Source organism: Aquila chrysaetos, chromosome 15 (assembly GCF_900496995.4).
Source record: "Aquila chrysaetos chrysaetos chromosome 15, bAquChr1.4, whole genome shotgun sequence".
NCBI lineage: Eukaryota > Metazoa > Chordata > Aves > Accipitriformes > Accipitridae > Aquila > Aquila chrysaetos.
In genome coordinates, this window is record NC_044018.1 from 1,920,949 (window position 1) to 1,933,031 (window position 12,083).

General features: G+C 56.4%; 1 protein-coding gene across 4 annotated transcripts; it reads right to left on the reverse strand.

Annotated features, from left to right (window-relative positions):
- Positions 1-1,476: 1,476 nt before the first annotated feature.
- Positions 1,477-10,708, reverse strand: PNOC (prepronociceptin). Of its 4 annotated transcripts, none has more exons than XM_030038082.2 (4): positions 10,605-10,708; positions 6,724-6,860; positions 2,716-3,154; positions 1,477-1,725 (listed from the first exon to the last, which is right to left on the reverse strand). In XM_030038082.2, exons 2-4 carry the CDS (start codon positions 6,841-6,843, stop codon positions 1,676-1,678), a joined length of 609 nt encoding a protein of 202 aa, XP_029893942.1. In that variant the 5' UTR covers positions 6,844-6,860; positions 10,605-10,708; the 3' UTR covers positions 1,477-1,675. The 4 variants fall into 4 exon arrangements, with proteins under 4 accessions (XP_029893942.1, XP_029893943.1, XP_040984861.1 ...); XM_030038083.2 differs by lacking the exon at positions 10,605-10,708 and adding an exon at positions 6,998-7,090; XM_041128928.1 differs by lacking the exon at positions 10,605-10,708 and adding an exon at positions 6,998-7,090 and having other exon boundaries at positions 1,633-1,725; positions 2,645-3,154.
- Between the last annotated feature and the right edge of the window lie 1,375 nt (positions 10,709-12,083).

The following is a 12,083-nucleotide window of genomic DNA, read 5'->3' on the forward strand; positions in this document are numbered from 1 at the left end:
TTAACCTAGTTTGCAAACTGGGACCCAACTGGGGACACTGGGGCCAGCCCACGGGATGGCCACCGAGCATCCCTACCCCTCGGCCGCTGGCACCGTTTCTATGGCAATGCTAAAAATAGTGCCCTGGCGCTTGGGTGGCGATGCCGGTCCTCTCCCCAAATCCGGGGGGCTCCTAGGAGGGGTGAACCCCAAATTTCCAGCTGGGCTGGGGCCTCCCCTGGGGATGCTGGGGGGGCTGCGGGTGCAGGCGCCTTTGTTATCCCTATGGAAAAGGGGTGCGATGGAGCCAGGGAGAAATTCCCCTTCTTACTTAAATCCCCTTTTTCCCCCCAAATACCCCCCCCCACGATCCATCCCATTTTTGGCTGCGGGGCTTGTGAGCAACAGCACCGCCCCCCCCCCCCCCCAGCTCTGCAACAGCCCACGTGAGGGGGGATTTCTACAACCTAAAAAGCCCCCACTCTGGAAATAATGTAAATTTACAAAAATCTCCCTTTTTTCTCCCCTAAAACCCTTTCCCATCTGAGCGGGGCGATTCGATTCCCCCCATGGGGGGGGGGGGGGGGCAGCAGGGACCTGCTCTGCAAGCGTTGACCCAAGTGATGGTTGCCAGTCGCAATAATATCGTAGAAACAGTAAACTAATTTATTAATCCTTTTGCTATGTACAAGTTTAATGGAGAAATCTTTGTATGAAACAATTAAAAAGAACAAGATCTTGGAATTATTTTTTTTTCTTTTTTTTTTTTCTGTAGGGGTTATTATATTATAATTTTTTTATTTTTTTTTTTTTACAAACAGTGAAGGGCAGCGCTGCAGGGAGCGAAGTCGCTCCCAGGATATGCTTTTTGGGTAGCAAATTAGGCAGGAGAATCAACTGGCTCCGATTATCCTCCTGGGAGCGACACGGAAAAAACCGCATCCCGGCGTGGGGACTGGGACGCGATGCATGCCGGCGGGGCAAGGGGACGAACGGGGATGCAAGGAAAACACGCGCGCGTGGTTTGTATTGCTGAGCAAAGAAGTCAACCCCGGAGGCTTTACAAAACTTTGAGGAAAACACTTAAAAAAGAAAAAAAACTTCAAAAAAGGGAAAAAAATTCAAAAAATTAAACATTTCCAGGTGGTTTCTGGGTGCTGGGGTGGGAGCCGGTCGCCACCATGGCGGCCGTCGGGGTCGGGCAGGCGGGGACGGAGCCACGGTGGGACGTGACCCCTCGGCATCCCCCATCCGAAAAGTTGGAAATAAATCCTGTGGGAAGGCGAAAGCCACGGCCGGGGGATGCCGAGCGCTGCCAGGGAAGGCACTGGGAATGTGGGGTGGGGGCTGATTTTCCGCCGGATCCAAGGTGGCTTGTTCCCAGTGGCTGACCCACCAAAAAAATAAAACCAACCCAACTCCAAAAATCCTTTTTTTTTTTTTTTTTTTTTCCAAAAATCCCTTTTTTTCCTTGTTTTGTTTAAATTTCTCCCCACTCCCCCGCGGTCCTCTCCTCCCCCTCCCTCCCCGCAGCGTCTCGCTCCCGTCGCCGGCGGAGGCAGAAATTCGTCGGGTCCTGGTTTAAATCTGGCTTAGTGAGTGAAGAGCAAAGTGATTTCTGAACGCGTGCGAGTCTGAAGCGCTTTGGGGTCCGTCAGAGAGAGGATGGAGGCTGCTGGGGTGGACAGGAGCAGGGTTAATTTTGCCTGTGCCTGGCGGAAGGTGCTGGGATGCGGTGCCGGAACGCTATAAAAAAATAAAAATAAAAAAAATAGAGAAAAGAAAGGAAAAAAAAAAAGAAGAAAAAAAAAGAAGAGAAGAAAAAAAAGGAGAAAAAAAAAAGGAGAAAAAAAAAAAAAAAGCAGCTGAGCCGAGAGCGGAGGGAGCGGGGGGGCTCTCTCCCAGGGGCTGCGGGACTGGGGGTGCATCCCCTAATTTAGGGAGATGCCACCCGGGGGAAAAAAAAAGGAAAAAGAACCAAAAAAAAAGGGAAAAGTTTTAAAATTCTCCCAAATTGTAAATTTGGGGTGGGAAGAGGGGTGGGGATGGGTGGTCTCAGCAGCTGCAGGGTCGAGGGACCGGGGGCTCCGAGCATCCCAGCGTGGAGCCGGTGGTAGCGGGGTGGGGGGGGACAAGCGGGTCCCCAGGGAGCAGCAGCGCGGGGTTAACCCGCTGCTCAATTTGGCAATATGAAGCTGGAGCGTTCTGGGAGGAATTACTTAATTTCTAAAAGGAAACGGTTCCACTTTATTGTAATTTTTAAATTTTTGTTTCAGATTTTAAGATTTATTTTAATTTTTCAATTTTTGAAATGTTTTTATTTTTAGATTTTCTACTTTTTTTTGATTTTTTTTTTTTCCCCTGCTTTTTGGGGGGAGCTGAACCATCCTTCAGACCTATTTGGAGCCGAGGACAAAACCCTTTTGCCCATCCTCCCTGGCGGGGCGGGGGGAGGCTGACAGCAAAGGGCCTTTCCCCGAGCACCCTCCGGATGCCGAGATGCCGACGAGCCGCCCTCAGCATCCCTCCCCGGTCTCCAATTCGACCTTTTCAAGCCATTTCCAAATTTTTTTTATTTTTTTTTTTGGCCCCCTTTTTTTTAATTTGCACCTATGGACATGTGGTGTAGAGGGGTAGAGGGTTGACTTTTTTGGCCATGGCGGACCTAGCCGGGCGGCGCGGGTCTCCGTTAGATCTCGTTGTGCTCGCTGATGCCGCCGGCAATGTCGTACTCACTGGAGCGGGGCGACATGCCCAGGTACTGCTTCAGGAACTCGCTAAACCTCTTCTGGTTGTTCCACTTCCTCGCCGACTTGCGGACCCCGATGAAGCCCCCGTATCGCTTCTGCACCCCCCTGGCCGTCGGCGCCGGCCACGAGCCGCGCGTCCCCCGCGGGAAACCGCCGAGTCGTCGGGAAATGTCCTCGGGTGGCTGCGGGAAGGCGTCCGGCGCCGCTTCGACGCCTTCGTCTTCGGCTTCCCGTCGCCGCAGCAGCTCGCTTACCTGCAGCGGGCTCGCCGGCACCGCCGGCGCCGCCGCCGCCGCCGCGCCGTGCCAGGGATCGCCGGCGTCCTGGAGGTCACGGGGCCGCGGGGCAGCTCGGCCGGCGGCGGCGGCGCACAGCTCCCAGGTAGCCCGCGGCACGGCTTCGCCTTCGCACTCCAGGATGCAGACCTGCGCGGGAGACACGGGGATGGGCGTCAGATGGGATTTGGTCCTCCGGGGACTGCGGGACGCCGGGCAGTGCCGGGTGGTGTAACCCAAATGCCTGGCAGTCTGGCATCGCCCTGCGTCCAGCCGTGCGTGTTGGAAGACACTCACGGAAAGGTGCCGGCAGCTCATCAGCCCTTGCCTGGCCTCATTTGGTGAGGTGTCCCCTCCCAAAACCCATCCCTGGGCAACCAGAGGTGGTGGTGGAGATGATGGGGAGCCATGGCAGCTGCTCAGCATCCCTCTCCCGACCCTCCCTAGACAGGTTCTGCTTCACGCTGGACATGCTCCACATTTCCCCATTGACGTCCACGCTCCCATCCCACCACCCCATGCTCCACGCTGCTGGGTCCTTCAGCTGGGCGTGAGCCCAAAAAATCATCGAGTCACGGGATGGCGGAGGTGGGAAGGGACCTCCGGCATGTGCCCATAGCATGTCCTGGCGCCTGGGGTTGCTCCTCCCCAGGGGCAGGACTTTGCTCTTCGCCTTGTTGAACTTCGTGACGTTCCTACCAGCCCATTTCTCCAGCCTGGCGAGGTTCCTCTGGATGGCAGCACGACCCTGCGGTCTACCATCGACGCCTCCCAACTCTGCATCATCTGCTAATAGCTGAGGGTGCATCTGCCACATCGTCCCGGTCATTAATGAAGATGTCAAGGTCCTCTGGGTTTCAGTCCACCTCACTGCCCATTTATCTACCCTGTGCTTCAGCAGCTTGTCTACGAGGATGTCATGGGAGACAACATCAAAGTCTGATGAAAGTCAAGACGAGCTGGTTGTCTCACTGCAGGAAGCGATGAGGCTGGTCAAGCACGATTTCCCCTTCATAAATCCATTCTGGCTGCTCCCGATGACCTTCTTGTCCTTCACATGTTTGGAAATGCTTTGTAGGATGACGTGCTCCACCACCTCCCCAAGGACTGAGGTGAAGCTGACCAGCCCGTAGCTTCCCGCATCCTCCTTCATGCTTTCCTCTAAGTGTGACATCTGTCTCCTCCCAGCCCCCAGGTACCCACCCCGATCGTCATGTCCCTTCAAAGGCCACCAAGAGCAGCCTCATTAGGAGGTGCCATCAGGCTTCCTCAGCACCCATGGGTGCATCCCACCACGTTTGCGTCTCGTCCCTTTCCAAGAGGCCTCGTCCACCAAGGCAGGACACACACCCAGCACCGCTGTGGGGTGAGAGCCCCCGTTGGGCTGGTGCCACCGAAACCAGCACCCAGGGGAAACCATCCAGGAGGATATTGTAGAAGAACCAAACTAAATAAACGCCTGAAGAAACCAGGGCTGGAGAGCCCAGAAGGGAAGGGCTGTCTTCCCTCACCTTGGAGTGTCTCCATCCCAGCATTATCTTCATGGTGGGCTCTTTTAAATGCTTAACACCAACTGGGGGAGCCCATGTTGAAGCACATTGGCGTGTCTCATTGCCACAGGCTGTCTGCAAGACCAAAACCCTTGCAAAGACCTTCTTCGCCACGGGTTCATTAACTTCGCTGGGTGAGAGGTGCTGCAAGTCCCAATGTGGTGTCTCAGGGCTGCAGCTCAAGAACGTGGCTCTGCAGCAACTGGCTATTTCCATCCCCGAGGGCAGCCAGGCTCTTCAGACAAAAAGACAAAAGAAAAATAGTTGTCCCAAAGTGAGGTGGTGACGAGGGTCTTGTATGCTGGGACACCTACGAGGGTCCTTGCAGAGACACCGGGGGTATCCTCTGCTGAACCAAGATCCTGTCCCGGGATCTCCGAGGCTTTGGCAGGGTGTACGGCTGATGGACAGTGTCCTGGCAGTGCCCTGCGTTGGAGATGAACGGTGGTGGATCACATGCAGGTAACAGCTCTGATGAGCACCAGCTAATAAGCTTCAGGAGGAATTACCCCAGGCGTCAGGCTGAAGACCTTCAGTGGTCCTATCACTCAGCCACAAAACAGCGCCATGAACATCCCAGGGTCCTTGGCCATCATGCTGTGGTCTTAATTCACATGGAAATGGCTTCTGCTCGCAGTGTTTTGGGAGTTCTCAGCAAACACCAGCCAATGCTCCTCCACGTCCAGTGCCAAAATTACCTGGGGAGGCTTCTTCCTATCTTTGGTTGGCATTAACGGTGCCGCTCTGAGTTTGCACCATCCCTAGATGACTCTGGGGACCAGGATGTAGGTGATTCATCCACATCTTGAAGACCAGCTCCATCAGCTGGTCCCTGTCCTGCCCTGGCAGCTGTGATGCTGGTGCAGGCATGCCTGTAACTTCAGGGGGATCTCCTATTTCTACCTCTGAAGGATGGATCGGCCATGTCGCTGATGGGACTTCCTTGGCCGTTGCTCTGGAAATGGTGGAGGGTTGTATCAAATCCCACCACGATGCTTCTTCCAGCTGAAAATGAGTCTCGAAAGACCCCGGGTTCCTCTGCTCCTGGTTCAAACCACTCTTGCTTTGAGATACAGCCTTGCACGGGACCCGTGAGCCACCAACCATCCCATCTCCTCTCCGTCTTGCTGGCCGGGGAAGACAGAGCAAAACGCAGCTCCAGAAGCAGGACCAGGCAGGAAGGGGAGGGCCCTGCAGAGACGCTGTTTCCTTCAGACTGCAAAACAACATTTTGGGGCCAAACCAGGGCGATCGCACCCCAAAACCTGGTGGCAGCGACGTGCCATTGCAGAAGGCTTTGCCAGCAAGGGGTTGGCACTGGGGTGGCTCCGGCATCTCCAAGAGCCCAGGAAGTCTCTGGTCCCCCCTGGTTTTGGGGGGACATTTCCCAGCCCTGGGGGCTTCTCGAGCTGCCGGCTCCTTTCGGGTGGACACCTCAACCTGCCAGGATTTATCATCGCTAATAAATAAGCGAGTGGGTGCGGGGGGAGGAGATGGATAATCCCCCAGGGGCAGAGGGTGAACGGGAGGAAAATGAATGCTGCTGGCCAGGATTAGGGGCTGGAAAAAGCCCAAAAGTCCATTTAATGGCTCTTCCCATCTAGTGTTGGAGGCAAATCAAGAGGGAGGAGGGGCTGTGGGGTGCCCCGATCCCCTGAAACTCCGCGGCTCAGTGGCCATCTGCAAAGCTGGCCCCATCCTGATGGGGCTCAGAGGGGGATTTTGGTGGCTCCTTGGAGGATGGGGTGGGGGTCCGGGGGGTTCCGGGGCTGGCGTAGGTGGGGAGAGCGATGCCGCAAGCCATGGGAGCAGGAAAGCTGGGGATGCTCGGGGTCTTGGCAACCCTCCTTGGGCCGTCACAGCCTTGTCCCCATCACTCCCAGCAGCTGATTTGGGGTCTGCGTCCTCCCTCAGGACCACCTCGTTCGATGGCGTCCCTGGGGGGGTGCCCAAGGAGGAGGGACAGTGACGGCAAGTGACATCTTCCCCTTGAGGCTCCATGCCGACCGGCAGCCAAAGCCCCCCCCCGACCCCAAACCCCAACCCTGGTGCAGGGAGGAGGGTGCCCACCCAGTATGGGGGGGATGCAGCTGGCCCAGCACCCATGGGTGCTACCCCCACGGGTGCTGCCCGTGGCGGGGGACAATCCAGCAGGCAGAAGGGACTTACAAGGACATCAAAGCTGTCCCGGTAGAGGTGGCGGTCGCAGCGCAGGCAGTCCCCCCGGCAGTCGCCCCGTGCCCGGGCGAAGAGGCAGAGCAGCAGCAGGTCCCAGAGCACAGCCCTCATGGCGGCACCGGCAGCAGCTACGGCGCAGGAGAGAGAAAACCCGTCAAGCCGGGACGGCACCGGCACGGCACCGGCACTGCCGAGCCCTGCACCTGCACCGAAATGTGCCTGTTCTCAGCCTGTCCTCCCTCCCGCCCCCCCGCCCCAGACACACATGTTCCCAGTCTCCCTGCCAAAATTATCCTTTAGGAAAAGGAGCGCGGCTGCCTCCTCATGTCCAGAACAGATCCGGCGTGTCCCGGCTTAATTTTTTCCGGGCTATCTCATGGCACAAGTCCCAGCCGGGGCTTATTTTAGCAGGTGGACGTGGCGGGGCAGCACGTCCCCGGCTGTCCCCTGAGCGGGACGCTCCTTATCCGAGTATCACCAGAGCCGGGTGAGGATGTCCCGCTCCGGTTTCCCCTCCTGGCTGTTTTTGGGGTGCTGCCAATCCTGTCCCTGTCTTGGGAGGGTTCAGCCATTGCTGCCAGCAGGGATTGCTGGGATCTGAGCCTGCCCGGCATGGAGCCGCAAAGCCAATTCCCAAAGAACCCGCTGTGTCCCATCTGGCTTTGCTGACATTGGTGGCAGGTGGCGATTAAGTGACATGACCAAGGCCGTGAGCTTCCCTCCCAATTCCTGGCGATTTGTCACGATGCAACCCCACGGCCATCTGCAAACAGGAGTGTTGGTCCTCCCGATTCCCCCCCCTACTCCCTCATCCCACCAGGAAAAGGGATCTGACACTCCCGTGGTCCTTGGGAGTGGGTCCCGGTGCTGCGTGGGGTCAGGTTTATAAACCAGTGAGGGGATGAGATGGAGGTGATGCAGAGGAGCAAGACAGGGACGTGGAAGTTGGTGCTACCCTTGGTAGCATCCAGAAACCCCCGTACTGGGATGCTCAGGGGCGAGGAAGACCGCGGTGACGGTGGCTTTGCAACCCGCGTGTTGCTCCAGCAGCATTTCAGGCCGCTTTTGGGGAGGGGGTTGAGCACCTGGGCAGGGGGTCCCCACTTATTTCCTACCCCACCAAGGTAGAGGGACACCCCCACTCCTTGCAACGGAGGCAGAGCATCCGCAGGGGTCCCCGACCGGCATCACGGTCACCTTTCGTCCCTGCCAGCCGGGTCGTGACAGAGCCCGACGGCTCCCAGTTGTCATTTGCTGGAGGGTACGAGGGGAAGCTGATAAGGAGCAGGAATTAAGGCTTAATCTTCGAGGAGTCTCATTAAAACAGGCTGGCGGTGTGAGTCAGAGGCTTGGCAGAAAGCTCCTGGGAGAGGGCAAACACCCCCGAAAAATCTCTCAGCCCCAAAACGGGGTTCAGCGGAGCCGGGAAAGGGGCTGCAACCCACCCCCCAGCCCTGTCCCCACGTCCCCAAGAGACATCAAGTCCAATGTCCTGGGAAAAGCAGGTCACATCTGGCTGCGGAGGAGGCTCCGAGATTACGGCTCGGCTTTTCTTCCCAGTTAATTGAAAGATGCTATCGGGCAGGCGGGATGCGGTACCCTGCCAGCATCACCAGCCGGGGCAGGGGTGGGAAAGAGGGAAACGACCCGCCGCTTTGTGCATCATTTCCCCCCCCCCCCCCCAATTAAATCAGCCCATTAAAAGGGAAGGACCGAGTGCAGTGGATTTTTTTTCTTGCTTCTGCCCTTGGGTGTTTAGGGCGAGGGCGAGTGGCAGGGCTGTGGGGTGGTGATGGCATGAAGTCCCTTTCTGAGTTTTGCAGCCACAGATCCATGAGAAAAAGCGGGATGCCTTTTTCCATCTTGTCCCCTTTTTCACCATTTTTTCCCCATTTTTTCCATTTTTCAACATTTTCCCCCTTTTTTCCCCTATTTTTCCCGTTTTTTTGTATTTTTCCCCATTTTTTCCTCTGGGAAAACTGAACCTAGGCCCTATTTCCCAAGGGATGCACCAGCCGGTCCCGCTGCCCTCGTGTCTGGGGATGCCATCAATCCCAGCAAAGGATGTGACAGCCCCGGCATCATATCACAGCCACTCCCGCAGCTCCTCGGTCACCGAGGCTGCTCCTGGGCATGAACCTTCCTCTTCCTCCCCAAAAACTAAACCTGTCCATCCTGGGGTGGGGGTGTGTGTGTCAGGATACAGCCACTCCATCCCGTCAAACAGCTTTGGGACCCCCCCCTGCTGCTACGGGATGCCCCAAGGCTGCATCCTCTGGAGTTTTTTAATTCAGTTGAATTACCCTCATTAATATTTGGGGGGAAAAAAAAGAGGTTTTTCTAGAAATCCAGCCTGCGGTTCAGATAACGGCGGGGTCTGGTTATCCATCAGGACAAGCGGCTTTTATTTATTGCTCCGGGTGGGATGATGTGGGAGATGCAGTCATACAAAAGGGCTGATTCGGGGGGCAGCGCGAAGGGCGTGGGACGTGAATAACGCGAGGAGAAGAGGTGGAAGGGGAAGCAGGTGCTTGCCGAGAAGGGTTTTATTCGCTTGATTTGATGCGATTTGGGTTGGGAGCTCACGGGCAGCGCTGGGGAGATGCTCCCTGCCTCTCCCCAGGGATGCTCCATCCCCTCTTCCCATGGGAGATGCTAAAAGCAGGGATTATCCCGGCAGCGGGATCGCCGCCGTCCTTCCCCAAGCACCTTCGCAAGGGTTTAAACACAGCGATGCTCTCGCTTTCCCGGCTCAGGATTAGTCCCGCCACGTGAGGAGCACATTCAGGAGCTCCTTGCTTCCCACGCCCGGAGCAAAACTAACCTCAGTTCATTTTTTTCCCTAATTCCCCCACTGCCCAAAGCCAAGGCCTGATCCAGAGGGCAAGAGGGATGCTACTGGGCAGGATCCGGCTCCGCTGGGAGCCAGCATGGAAGCAGTCGAAGCTTTTTCCAGTCAAAAAAGCGCAATATTGTCCAACAGTGTCCCCCACTGGCACCGGCTAAAACACTTCCCAGGCTCCCCCAAACCCTGGCAATGCCGCACGGCTTTGTGCCGGCAGTTTTGGGGGGATTTTAGGGAGAACCAGAGGGATGTTCGGGGGGGGGGTTGGCTACAGATGCCCAGTGCTCATCAGAAAAATAAGCGTTTCCTTTTGTCGATCCCCTTCAATCAGGTAATTGGCCATAATTGGCCAAAATTAGATGCCGCGGCGCGACTATAAACACAGATGTAGGCTCGAGAGACTGAGAAAGGCTGTTTAGAGGTAAAAAATCTCAGGAAGAACATTTCTCCCTGTGTTCCCATGTCTCAGCCATTCATTCCTGCTTTTTGGGGGAAACTAAAAAAAAAAATAAAAGCAACAATCCCCCCCCCCCCCCATTTTCCTCTTTTTTTGTGCTTTTGGGGAGGGAAAAAGGGATTGCTCGCAAGCCGGGCATCTCCCGCAGCATCCCGCGGTGACCCTAGTGAAGTCCTGGCTAGAAGGAAAAGGGGCAGAAATACCGAATGGGGAAAGTCGCGGTGCGGTAGCTCCCCAAAAAAATCCCCTAAAAAATCCTACCCATCCCGGAGGAACTCACCATCATGCTGTGGGCTTCCCCCCGGCCTCGGGCAGGCGGCCCGTGCTGACTCTTGTTGCATCCCTCCGGCTCCACTCCGATTGATTTTTTGGGGCTGGCTGGTGAAGCCGAAACTTTTCCTCTCTTGGGATAGAGGGGATGGATTTCTCCCTCCGGGAAGATATTTCATTTAACCCTTAGCAGGGAGGGGAATACCTATTTGTGAATCGAAGCCGGACGGACCATCCTCGGACTCAAAAAAAAACCCAACCAAGCCCCCCTAGGATGGAAAATTAAAGCGGATTTCCTACCTGCGGGTGTGCTGTCGGCTGCCGGCTCCTCTGGTCTGTGACTCCTCCGGCGCCTGTGCCACGGTGGTATATATAGACGGTGTACACACGCGTCCCCACACCTCCCTCCCCGAACACGTGCGTCGCTGAGCCCACCCCCGGGGGCTGCCGGTGGAGGGATGCGCCAGCCGGCAGCTGGGGACCAGGGATGTGCATCCTTCCCCCCCCCGCCTCCTCCTGCATCCCTCATCCTTTCCTCCTCCCCAAATCTGGGGGGCAGCCCCGAAAGAGGTGAGGGATGCCGGCCTCGCGGTTATCCGAAGGTGCGGCGGTCTCCCAGCATCCCGGGGATGGTGGGGTTGGGATGGAGGTGGGGGGGGGGTGAAGCCATTCCTCAGTAGTCCCAATGTCCCCTGCTCCAGACCTGGGGGGGGGTTACAAGGACCCGAAGGCACCAGCAGCAGGGTGAGCCCCGAAATCGCCCCTGCACCCCCCAGGGCAGCCCCCAGCCCTTCTCAGGGGGCTCTTTTCCCCCTCTCAGAGCCCGGAATGAGGCGAAGCGGGGGGGTCCCCCACCCCCGTTACCAACCCGTTCCGGCACGGCTGCGGCAATACCGCGCGGCTACCGAGCGCGTCGTGCATCGATGGCAAGCGTGCGGGTGGGAATAATTGATTTTGGGCTCGGCGGATGATGGAGGGGGGGAGCAGAAAATTCCAACTTTACATTTCACGGCTGATGGAAACGCCCGCCGAGCCAGACGCAGCCGCGTGCCGGCGCCTCGCGAAGCGGAGAGCCGGATTTGGCCGCTCCGGCATCGGGGATCGATGCTGCCTTTGGTTTGGAAAGGCCAAATTTGTCTCGACCTTCAATGGTTTCTCCTGCAAACTAGCATCACCCTATTTTTTTCTCCATTTAGGTGACCTGCAGCGGTAACGTTCATCCCCGCCGGCACCGGCGCGGAGCCAGGACCCCCCCAAGCATCTCTCCCTGCCCCACCTCAGCAATTAAATAATAAAATCTGCTGCGGCGCTGCGATCCTATCTTGGTAATTTCTTGTAACGACTCCCTGGGAAGGGCTGGAGATGGGAGCGAAACGCCTTTTGATTCAGCTACGGCTATTAAATCGTTGCATTTAATGCCCCCGGGTGAGACCTCGGATGTGCCGGTGCTTGGGCAGGCATGAAAAAAAATCTAAAAATTGATGAAAATGTCAAAAAAGTGGTGAAATGGCATCGTAGGAGTGGTTGGAGGGGACATGCCCAGTGGTGGGGGCAAGACATGAGCCTGGATTTTGGGTGTTTTAGGGGAAAATAGGGCTGGTGAGCAACACTGTGCATGGGCAGCCTGGGGCGAAGCGGCTCCCCATCACACTCCCGGGCAAGTGCTGGGATAGGGATGCTGATTTTTTTTTAATATATATATATTTTATATTTATTTTAATTTTTTTTTAATATATATATTTTCTGCTTCAGTCTTTCCTTAACCACTTGGTTTTTCAT